The sequence below is a fragment of the Salvia hispanica genome, chromosome 5 (assembly GCF_023119035.1).
Source record: "Salvia hispanica cultivar TCC Black 2014 chromosome 5, UniMelb_Shisp_WGS_1.0, whole genome shotgun sequence".
In the NCBI taxonomy this organism is placed as follows: domain Eukaryota; kingdom Viridiplantae; phylum Streptophyta; class Magnoliopsida; order Lamiales; family Lamiaceae; genus Salvia; species Salvia hispanica.
This window is the reverse complement of record NC_062969.1, coordinates 37,649,771-37,661,313: the sequence shown is the minus strand read 5'-3', so window position 1 is coordinate 37,661,313 and position 11,543 is coordinate 37,649,771. Positions and strand designations below refer to the sequence as shown.

At 37.7% G+C, this 11,543-nt stretch overlaps 3 protein-coding genes across 5 annotated transcripts; all 3 read right to left on the bottom strand.

Moving 5' to 3' along the window:
- Window positions 1-735: 735 nt before the first annotated feature.
- Window positions 736-2,021, bottom strand: LOC125189043 (acyl-CoA--sterol O-acyltransferase 1-like). The gene has a single exon (XM_048086212.1). It carries the CDS (start codon window positions 2,005-2,007, stop codon window positions 916-918), a length of 1,092 nt encoding a protein of 363 aa, XP_047942169.1. The 5' UTR covers window positions 2,008-2,021; the 3' UTR covers window positions 736-915.
- A 121-nt stretch (window positions 2,022-2,142) lies between these two features.
- Window positions 2,143-3,545, bottom strand: LOC125189042 (F-box protein CPR1-like). The gene has a single exon (XM_048086211.1). The coding sequence runs from the start codon at window positions 3,405-3,407 to the stop codon at window positions 2,271-2,273; it is 1,137 nt and encodes a 378-aa protein (XP_047942168.1). The 5' UTR covers window positions 3,408-3,545; the 3' UTR covers window positions 2,143-2,270.
- A 1,165-nt stretch (window positions 3,546-4,710) lies between these two features.
- On the bottom strand, window positions 4,711-9,662 carry LOC125189040 (U4/U6.U5 tri-snRNP-associated protein 2-like). 3 transcript variants are annotated; one of them, XR_007170811.1, is made up of 11 exons: window positions 9,276-9,662; window positions 7,728-7,972; window positions 7,421-7,505; window positions 7,119-7,304; window positions 6,875-7,042; window positions 6,604-6,792; window positions 5,939-6,110; window positions 5,188-5,359; window positions 4,981-5,094; window positions 4,829-4,890; window positions 4,711-4,726 (listed from the first exon to the last, which is right to left on the bottom strand). XR_007170811.1 is itself a non-coding variant. In XM_048086206.1 (10 exons), exons 1-9 carry the CDS (start codon window positions 9,603-9,605, stop codon window positions 5,001-5,003), a joined length of 1,641 nt encoding a protein of 546 aa, XP_047942163.1. In that variant the 5' UTR covers window positions 9,606-9,662; the 3' UTR covers window positions 4,794-4,890; window positions 4,981-5,000. The 3 variants fall into 3 exon arrangements, 2 of the variants coding, with proteins under 2 accessions (XP_047942163.1, XP_047942162.1); XM_048086206.1 differs by lacking the exon at window positions 4,711-4,726 and having other exon boundaries at window positions 4,794-4,890; XM_048086205.1 differs by lacking the exon at window positions 4,711-4,726 and having other exon boundaries at window positions 4,882-5,094.
- Between the last annotated feature and the right edge of the window lie 1,881 nt (window positions 9,663-11,543).

Sequence of the window (11,543 nt, the reverse complement as noted above, 5' to 3'; positions counted from 1 at the left end):
AATGATGATTCCTAAAAAGAAAAATACAAAATAAAGGAATAGAATGGAGGTAGAAATGTTATTCCATTCCCCCGTTCCATTCCACAGTAAGGTACCAAGAAGGAAAGTTTGCTTAATTAATTGTTCTTAACTACCAACACGCAACACAAAGTTCATTCAAAGATTGCTGACGGCAAATGCTCGAGATATTGGGAGTCCTTTAAGTGTGATGACTGTGACTTCCCAACAAAAAATGAAAAGTCAGTCAGAGTAGAATTTTTGTCCCTTCTGAAGAACTATTTACTCTTTAGTCACCATCATGTTTACACAAGTACAATTTAAAATTTTCTGCAATAAGATCTAAACTACCATTGAACGCATTTGATTGCCTACAACTTCTTTGGATTTGGAAATTAATTATATGCCTTTTAAAAATCAAAGTTATCCTTATTAGAATTTCAATCATATAGTATTTGAAAGTTAAAGGATAACATAATTAACATGGAGTATTTTTACGTAAAATTTTAATTAGATAATCCTAATTTTAGTAGTACTACATTTTTTAAGGGATCTGAAAAGTTCCAAATTAAAAATGAGAGATGACAAAGAACAAGACATGGATCAGTGGTGCTCACGACATCATCATACAACAATATCATCAAAAGTGAAGAACAATATCATCAAAAGTGAAGATAACGTGCACATGCAATGAGAATGAGTTAGTGACTTGATTATTCAACTAATTAATCTGTGGGCTCTTATTTTATTTTCATAAGATATTAGCATGCAACATAACATAATATATAGTTGGGCAATATTAATATAGCTAAGATACTTCGTTATTTCATGTGAGATAAATTTGATGAATACTAGTACTAAAATGTAGCTTAAGCTTTTGTATTCCAAAAAGGGAGAGAGAAACGGAAAATGTGGGGTCTACGGCTTGAGTGTGAGAGTTAGAGCTCGAACGACATCCTTGATAAAATGGGCGACGGCTGCCACCTCAGCAAGCCCCCTCTCATCCCCTTTACACCGCATCAGCGGCGGCAAAAACAGCCACAACGCCGTCACCAACACGAATGCAACGGTCAGCAATTTCGCCACCGGCGCAGGCAAGCTCCACCTGCCATCGACCACCTTCTTCACAACAATCTCGGCCGCCAAACTGAACCCGTGCAGCAGGAAAAACAAAGAGATCTCCCACGTGGGCCTCACGCGGCCCAGATAGAAGAATATAAGCTCGTGCATAACTCCCGAAACAGCGAAGGTCGCCACCACAGCTGGCAGCGGGGCCCACTCCCTCCCCACCACCCCCGCCGACCACCCCAGCACGGGCTGGTATACCGTGGGGCGCAGTATACGCGTTACCATGAGGTTCCACCGCCGCCCCCAGAAATCCTGCAGCGACGTCGACAGGTACGGCTCGTTGAACTGCCGCTCCACCTCCGCCCCCACCAACCCCCGCGCCATCGCCGCCGCCATCGCCAGAATCAGCTCCAAGCATAGGTACACGTGGCAACTGTATGTCGCCTTTATCAAAATGGGGTGGATGCGATCGTCGTACTCGTACACCTTCAGCAGTACAACAAACAAAGCCCCCTTCACGCTGTAATTAATTAACAGTGATCTGTGCATTCTTCCGGTGTCTTTCTTATATGAATCGTCTCGACGGAGCTTGATTGGGAGACAAGCAACGGCTAGGAATCTCGGGAGGGAGAGAGGGGGAGTGGTGGAGAGAGGGCCTTGGTGAAAGGCGAGCATGAGGAGTTTGAAGGTTGCGAGCCAGGCGAGGAAGAAGCCGGTGGTGCCGACCAAGTGCACGGAGTGGAGCTCGAGAGGGAGGAGGAGGAAGAGGCACACCACCGGAAGGAATGCGGCCAGCCTGGCGCCGGAGCTGCGCAGCATCTTGGCGGCGATGTAACAATAGGTTAGAGATAGATAAGCGGAGAGCCATACCTTGATGAAACTTGTGATTTCTCCTTCCATCCAATATTTTAGCACCTTCTTCAGCTCTCCCCCCATTTCCATTTTACCTCCCTTTTTTTTGGTTGGATGAGAAGGATTTGTGTGTAACAGAATGTTCGTTCGTATTTATACCATTTGAAAAAGGAATTGTGCAAACCGAATGATGACATGTGATGAGAATATTTTTTACTTGTGAGATCGAGGAAATTACATATCTATTGAATACCACTTGTGATTACTTTCATTTGATGCCAATCTGTCTAATAATTAAACACATTCCTGATTTCCGAGTTGAAGAAAACTAAAATATGAACTGACATTAACCATCAAAATGAGATTACATTCTTCATACCCAAACTCTTAAGAGAAACCAAGGTCGGAGTGAGAAGCATAGTGGAGGTGATACAGTTCTTCTTCGCACCAAAGAAAGCACCAATCTCTCGAGCCGTCTGAGTCTTGTTGGTATAGTACATGAAGATCTTGGCATCACACAACATCAAGATGTCACCATTTCCGAATACTTCAATAGGCTGAACATATGCGAAGCCATACATGCCATAATAAGGTGTCACGCGGATGACACGATCCATGCACCAAGTTTCCTTCATCAACCATATAGCAATCTCATTGTAACATGATTCATCGCAAAAGCACAGGCAATCCCTCAAAGCAAACAAGCGCCTGCGACTATCCAATCTGCAGTCTCGAAGAGGCGGAGGAGCAGGAAAGGTGCTAAAGCATTCATTCTCGACATCAAAGCAACAAATCCGTTCTGTGTCATTAGAATCCGAGGATACTATCCAGTGAAGATTGCCATTAACGAATGTGCCAAAGATACTATAGCTGTAATCAAACGAGGCGGTGGTAGCTTCAACGCGTCTCCATGAACCTGTTCCGAGAGTGTAAACATGGCAATCCAATTTGGGGCTAATACAGACCACCTTATGTTGGCCAGTTATTTTGCTCGCTCCAAATCCATAAGCGATTCCCTGGGGAAGCGAGAGGAGCTCACAGAACTCACGAGTAGCCGGATTGCATACATAGAAAATATCGAAATCGGCGTCAAGATTGTGTAGAAAGAGCAAACCGTTAGCAGAGCCCTCTATCGTTGCTTCGTCGGGGAAATCGAACTCAGTGAGTGGACCGTAACCATGACGGAGATCGAGTTCATCTTCCAGTTCGAAAACTTTGCACCGATACGCATCCGGCATCGACATCATTACAGCTAGGGAAGGGGCGGATTTGGAAAGATGTGAATCGATGAAATCATCAGTGACGAGTAGATTGCGCCATGCTTTGCAAACACACTTGCTAATTGCAATGCTACGAACAGAGAGCCTTGAGAGGATATTAGGGATGATTTCTGATGGGAGATTTGTGAAGAAAGATGGCTTCATTTTTTGTAAATGGATGCAGAGATTTGTTTGATTGTAGTATGTATTTGTGGAGAGAGAGGATGTCATTGTTTAAAATAGTGAAGGAGAGAGCAGAACGACGCAAGTAAAGTTAAAAGAAAACCTAATTTACTCATTTTTAATGTGCAGTGAGTCACTCAATTGCGATGTCTACTGAAAAAGATGCAAATCACTTTTATTTTAGTAATCTGAAAGCAAGACTTTTGTGTGTCAATACTTTAGATAATGTATATCCAAGTAATACCTAATGCAACTAAGAAAGGAAACTAGTAATTTCTGTACCAACTTATGAACTGTTATTAATCACCAAGCATGTATCTGGGGCATTCTGGGCTATTTATAACTCGTCTGTAACTAGCATTGGTCTCTAAATCAGTTTTTATTTTTCAAAAAAAACAAGAAAATTATACTCTGAATATGGTGTTTCTTAATCAAAATGAGTTGTTTATTGGTTGTACGCTATTGGCAAACAATTGCTAGCATCGAAGCATCAGCATGTAGTTCATCTATTAAATCGGTGCAAAGTTTGTTTGTCCTTGACGCCAATTTTGACTCACTATAATTCGGAAATGGTGACATCTTGATGTTATGTGATGCAACCTCAAATTTATTCCCAATGCAATCGCAATAATTCCTAACCAAATTAAATGAATAATTTTATTTGGTCAAATGAAATTAATTGAATAAATCAACTACATAAAAACTAGTGCACCGTTCATATGTTGTGATCATAAAAAACTACTACTATTATTTCATATGTTAGGACCATGACTACGATGAAAATTAGTTATATATCACGACATAAAGTACCTTATGATAATCTTAAAACATGGATCCGCAATACAAAACCCACTCCTAATCATACACCCAATTCTGATTGCATTAAAATGCTGTAATGGTAACGGAGCACCAAACATGGTGCGGATTGATTAGTTGTTTCTCATCAAAAGTGAAAACTAAATAAAAAGTTGATAAATACTTCAATACAGCTTGTAGATTATCTACATAAGAGAAAATTTAAGAAAGTTGATAAAAATGAAAACACAATCAAACGAATCAAAGCCAACACACAAATTAGTAAATAACAAAAGAAAAGGCAAAAATAAGTTTAAGAAAGTATTACGCGAAACACAAGACTTTAAAAGTATTTTCTACTATTTGGTGCGAATAAATAGAAAAGAATGAAAAGGACTTAGTTACAAAATGGCAAATCCACCCAAATGACTAATAGTTGCCCAAAATAGAATTTAAGTACTTAGCTCAGTAATTATGTAACTAAAATACAATACGATATAATATAAATAATTTTTTAATAAAATAATTTGGTGCAACATCATCAAATATCATATATCTGTCCAGATGCATGCCTAAACATAAATGGACAATGAATCAATAATGCATCCAGTTTTACTGTGCTAGGGAGAAGAGTAAGAATGTCATAAAAGGGGATGGCATTAAATTGCAATTACCTAAAGTTTGGATGCTAGAGAGTCGTTTATAGTGTGAATCGTAGGCACATAAGAGAAAGAAGCTGCAAAAGATTCATATACCATTCCGAATGAAACAGTAAAACAGAACAAAATTCAGATATTTAAAGGTTCTGTATTCCAGTACCACTTACTTCTCAGTATCCCTAATCATCTACTGCTGCTGCTCATAAATCTGCATGTACGCCTCGGAAAGGGCCACCATCTGCGGCAACGTCTCTGACACATGGAGATCCTGCATCTCATACCTAGTAAACAAGCAGGTCAAAGGGTAAGGGGATGGATCGACACGCACCTACTCTCAATTTATATTAGACTTCGAAAGCCACTCAAGTATTTACCATAGCTCTTCTGACTTTCGCTGCACAAATACTCTATATGATCCTCCACCTGGTTTACCATCATGAACAATATTAGCAATTAAGTCGTACTTTGATCGCAACTTCTCCTTATCCTTCGGTACAGGAAGGGGAATGTAATCTTTCAGTTCAAGATTCTTCACAGGGAAATTAACTGCGCCAAAAATGTCCAGATAAAAAGATAAGAGTCAGGCGAATAATACTCCACAGATAGTTTTACATAGAAGAAGACAACAAACACCTATTTGTAGATACTGTCAACTGAAGCAGAAATACAGAATTTGGTTCAATCACATACTCCATCCGTCCCAATTAAGATGGCATGCTTTACTTTAAAATATGTCCCAAATAAGAGGACACATTTCTATTTTTGGAAATAATGAAGTAACTTTCTTTTTTGGAAATAATAAAGTTAACTTTCTCTCCAGTTAATACACCTAGGCACTTTTTTCTCTCCATTTGATATTTAAACCCACGTTTTCTATCTCCAGTTAAGTAACTCATAAAATCTCGTGCCGGCTAAGAAATGTGTCATCCTAGCTGGGGGATTGAGTCAACATCTAATTTCTGCAATTCCAGAGCCGCAGGAATCAGGTAACTTCTAAACTACAGACATGAATAGTATTTGTACAGACAAATATGAATAGCACATCCTGTCTACACACTAGAGAGTACACTCTGCAACTGATCCAACAATAGCCACTTACTTAACATGTACTTAATAGTTACTTACCGAGTGTAGGATTTTTCTCGACAAAAAAATTGTTTCTTGTAAACCGAAGCATGTGGAGGATAAGATACTGTGGCAATTTCGTGACACGGTATCTCATTCTTGCTGTATCAGGGCGAACCACCTCAGTCACAGTTTCGCCGTCAAACTTCTTGAGTATGTTGAAAAGTGGAACCTAGAAACATTCACAAAGTCAAGGGAGAGAAAAATACCAAATTAGTGTGACATAAAGCAGTCATGCAGTGTGGAATCTCCCTTAACTTGCGAAATGAACAAACATACAAGTGATTGATATGTAGCTCAATCCAGAATATGGCCAAATATGAAAAGCTAACACCCAGTATAATCCTTATATTCACCAAAAACTAACGGAATGCAGCATTCAGACCCTAAAACATGGCGATCATTGTGAAGGAAACTGAAAGAAATTTCAATAATTGACAATAAAGAAATATTATGTGATCAACATTTTTTTGAGGATACTGAAAGAATGAAAGAAAATAAATATAACATTGTCCTAGGCCCCTAGCACATGAATTCTCTGGCTATGCATCCAAAAGTGAACATGTCAAACAGTCTCCATATCCACAACATATAAATTAAATCGACAAGTTTGTTAAGGAACAGCCAATACAATTCTACATTCCAAGTTTAAGATATAAATGCACCTGTGGAATAATGTTCTTCTCCATAATGTCCTTAAAGAGTGGAGGTGGTGGCAAGTCCAGGCCAAGCATTAAGAACGGCATTTTGCTCGTCTCTAATATGACATTACCTGCATCATTTCCATTGTCCCCATTCTCTTTTTTCTCTCCTATATGCTTGCTATGGATCTCCTTGACAACCTCCAGCTCACCCTATACAAGCCCAAAATATTAATGAAAGAACAAGAGACGAAAGAACATAAACATAGAAAAAGGAGAGGGGGGGAGGGGGAACCTGAAAGCACTGGTGAATGATGCTGCTGCCCTTTTTAGACCTTCTAAGATCTCGATGCAATGTTTGAAGAAGCCATGAAATAAATCTAACTGGATCTGATTGAGCACCTATTCGGTATGTTTTCCCACTAGCCTTCATAACTGCCTGGAGAAATTCATGTGGACTGACCTGCAAAACCATTCAGCATCAGCTTATAAAAGGTCAAGAACCAATAGAGAACTTATGACTAGGTTTAAGATTCAACCTGTCCTTTAAAGTTCCTTGCATGCCAGATCTTTCGAGTGAGCTCTCCAAATCGATGAACAAGTTGGGATTTGCAATGGGCGTAGTTCTCGGGTATAAGAAAGAAGTTCCTCAAGGGAGTAACACGCATCAAAGATTGAATGGTAACATTGACAAAATCAGTCTCTTTGATATTATTTAACCCCACCTACAAGCATTTTAAATGGAAAAGATCAACATGGTTAGTATGTTTCAGCACACATCACATGAATAATTTTGGAATAGAGACAGCTGTAACACCCAAAGAAAGGCTCAATCAAAAACCATTCCGGGAAGATAATCAGAACCATCAAGCGCCCTGGACCACTGACGATTCTGGTCAATCTGGATAACATTTTCTCTTGAAAACCTGTACAATTTACAAAAAATCAAGGGATGGTCCAGAAAGAACTTATCAGGATGAAGCAAGAGATAACTAAAAGAATAAAATAACAGCACAAAGTGAACAAAAATGCAAATGTTACATAATAACAGCCCTGGACACTAAGAACGTTCCCTCTTCTAATAATTACACAGAAGGGAAAGTGAAACCCGCTAAAAACTAATAATCAAACAAAGAAACCATACATACCTTGGGTTTAGTACATGGCGGATGTCATCCAATGATGGGTCAATGACTTCATAACCATCAGGAAGACAGTAAACTTTCTCTGTACAGAGATTAATGTAGACATGGTGGCCAGCTTCAAGACTATGGGTATATGCGTGAGATTTCGGCCCTCTTCCCTGGAAATACTTCCCACACACTAAACATGCGTAGACATTCAAGTTTGAAAGGGACACTGAGCAAAATTTCTCGAAATCAAAATCTAAAACCTGAAAAATAAATGCTACATGGATTCAGAAATTGAATCACGAACAAGGAAAGTATCAGCTGATAAATAATTAGTATTTAGCAAACTAGAGAATATGAATATATCAATGAAATAAATTAAATCATAGAGTACTCCCTTTGTTCCGCAGTAGTGGAGTCATTTTGCCATTTTGGTATGTTACATAATAGTAGAGTCATTTCCTTTTCTAGCAAACGTCAACACATTTCTTCTCTCTTACTTTACTCACCCTTAGTTCCTTACTTTATTCTCTCTTCATCTCTCTACCGTTTTCATTTTCTATTTTATTCCTCCTTTACTTAACTCACTTAAATCGCGTGCTGAAAAGAAACGCCTTCACTACCGCAGAACGGAGGGAGTAATATTTTGATAAGAGTACCAGTGGATCAAAATGATGACATATCAACCATTAAGATGCCAGAGAGCACAGCATGTTAATGGTTCTAATTAGACACTAAGAAAATTACTTCGAATTGGAGGATACCAATGTATTTAATTTACAAACCAAGAACCTTCGCAGTGCTTTAGATAGCATCAATTGGTCTTAGTCTCACACCACAAACTAGCAACACACGAGTTGTTACTGACTAATTTTTCTGTATGTTGCATTGCTTGAGAGGCTATATTTTTCAGGGTCAAACAGTGCAATTAAATAAATAAGGCTAAAAAAAGTACATAGCAAAGCCTCAAGCATACCCGAGTGTGGATACAGCCAGAAAGCCTAAGAACCACAGAAAGGGTGGGTTTTAAATAAAACCATTAGTGATCAAACAGATAGGTTTTACAATCATTTATGTAGGATCATATCATTACAACATTATTTCTGGATATGTGCGTTTGATGATATCGATATTTATGGTTTCAATCTACACTAATAACGAGGCAACAGTGAGCATTCACTTAAAGCTGATAAAAAACAGTGGGGCGTGTTTTACTCAAGATAGATAACATACATGATTGAATATTTTTATCCTCATTGATGAGATTTCTCCAATTCTACCCCCTTTCCAATTGAATTTGAATCAAGCCAAAATGTAGAAATTATCAAGGCCTTAGATATTCCAAAATTTCAATCCATCTTAGTAAAGAATGGATTAGTGCATAATCGTACTATTCATATCTATCTAGGTTTATTTTTAACAGTAAAAGGATCCTTAACGAAATCAATTCAAATCAGAATCAGAACCATCAAATAGACCAGCATACAATTAAAAATCGTTATTGCATAGAAGTAAAACTCAGAAAAAGTTAATTCCAATGAACTCAAACTTTAACCCAAAAAATACCTGTCTATTAACAGTATCGAGATACGGGCAGTCTCTTCTTACTTCAATCGACCGACTGCGCCGTCCCTGCTCTGCCCTACTTTCTTCATCGTCTTCCTCATCATATTCATCTTCAATAAGCGCGTTTATACCTTCCAATTTGCCATCATTTACATCTGTAACCCTATCCCTATCTCTCCTCTCTTTCACTTCTTCATCATCGTCGTAAGAAGCAAGCGGAAGGAGCGGGTTTTCGAAAGCAAGCTGCTGCGTAGATTGATCGAGTTTCTGCCTCTTCGCCGCGCTCTCTGCGTTAGCTGCATCCTCGGATTCTTCTCGTGCTGTTTTCATGGCTTCTAGGATTTCAGATCCCGACTAAGAGAATAAATTTTCAAAACGGTGTATTTTGTCTCCTTTAACTGTCATTAGTGATATCCACGTGAGGTTAGTAGTAAATTGAATCACACTTATCATAGCATTCCCAACTGTTTCTCTAAAACTTCCATTATTTCTCCCTAACTCCTTCCACATAGCGCTACATAGCACCATAATTTATCCCCAGTTTTTAGCCAACTTTTAGCCAATTGCTCCAATAGTTTCTCCCTTATTTCTCCCTAACACAACATATCATTTTTACATCATCACTAATTTAATTGTTTTATTTTTGTATATAATAAAGCTAGCTAATTTAATTAAATGAGATATCTCCTCGTCGGACCGAGAATGAGAAGACGATTCAGAATTCATTAAATATAGATGGAGAGAGAGAAAATAAATGAAGAGAGAAAGGGATGAGGATGAGGAGAGAATGAAGAGAGAAAGGGATGAGGATGAGGAGAGAATGAAGAGAGAAAAGGGATGAGGATGGGGAGTATTTATAGGGGGAAATTAAAAAAAAAAACAAAAAATATATTTATCGCCGAATTATCGCCCACAGTGGTCGGCGATAATTCGGCGATAATCCGGCGATTTTTTGCCGGTTGGCGATAAAACGGGAGGAAAAATCGCCGAATTATCGCCGACCTCTCCCATTGGTCGGCGAAAACTCGGCGATAGACGGCGAAAAAACGCCGACTTTTAGCCGGCACCATTGGGAGTGCTCTTAACTAGTATCACCCCGTGCTATGTACATTTTTATTTTTCTCAAAATATGAAATATTTATTTAATCTAAGAAACCATATCATTACGTGGATCTAAAATTATAAGTATAGGTTTGTGTTAAAATTACAACAGCTTTTAAAGTGACACCGTGACACCACATATATAACAATATTATAAACGCTACATAACAATCTATAGATTACTGTATAATGTGTTGGATATTGCTGGCCAAGAAAAATTGATGTATAGTGTACATCATATTGTTGGCCGTCTTTTTTAGTTTTTTTTTTAAATATTTTTTGTCACGTGACAGCTTATTATTCATCCACGTGTACAAATGATTGACTAGGAATAGTGGTATGGTGTTATTTTAATAGGTGGTGGCACCCTAACACTCCCCTATAAGTATATTATACATCTAAAATAATACATTTGATTAAAGTACTCTATCTGTTTCATTAAAAATGAAACATTTTCCCTTTTGGATTGTCTAATTAAAAATAAAACATTTCCAAAAATAGAAATAACACTTTCAATACTTTTTTCTCTCTCTTATTTTAGTCTCTCTTCATTAATTCATAAATTACACTGCACCTTTCTTACTTTACTCATCTATTTTATAAAAAATTGTTGTTTAGTTTACCGGTTCTAAATTGTAGCCGTCTTCTATTTTATTTTTACAATATTATTAAATATAAATTAGTCTATTTACACAAAAAATACCTATAACTTCTCTTTTAATGTTTTACTTTTATTCATATTGAGTAAGCAAAATGTCTATTATTCTTTATTGTCACAAATTTTAAGACTCTTCCATACTATATTGTTCAAAATGGATTCCAATGGCATTAAAAATAAAAATAAAAATAAAAATATAATTATATAAAATAATTTCAACTTAAATACACGAAATTTTAGGACTTAACGGGGCTCGCCGGTTCCGATCATCGCTCTTATTTCTGTTTCAGCCGATGGAAAGAGGTATCTGACGTCTAACCAATCCTTTTCATGGCTGGTCTAGTACTTTCCTCGAAGGCCATCTCTAGATTCTTGTGGATTGTGTGATGTTCGGATTGTGAGAAAATGAGTAGAAATTGAAATATGGAAAATAAGCCATAACAAAGCTTAATAGAGATAATTTGTTTTTCATTCGATGAATTATCCAAATCTTTACAGAGATATATATA

Coding starts and splice junctions, on each gene's coding strand:
- LOC125189043 (XM_048086212.1), bottom strand. CDS start 2,007: ATGGAAATGGGGGGAGAGCTGAAGAAGGTGCTAAAATATTGGATGGAA.
- LOC125189042 (XM_048086211.1), bottom strand. CDS start 3,407: ATGACATCCTCTCTCTCCACAAATACATACTACAATCAAACAAATCTC.
- LOC125189040 (XM_048086206.1), bottom strand. CDS start 9,605: ATGAAAACAGCACGAGAAGAATCCGAGGATGCAGCTAACGCAGAGAGC. Junction 7,043..7,118: donor CAAGGAACTTTAAAGGACAG/GTTGAATCTTAA, acceptor ATGGTTTTGCAG/GTCAGTCCACATGAATTTCT. Junction 6,111..6,603: donor AGAAGAACATTATTCCACAG/GTGCATTTATAT, acceptor GAATGTTTCTAG/GTTCCACTTTTCAACATACT.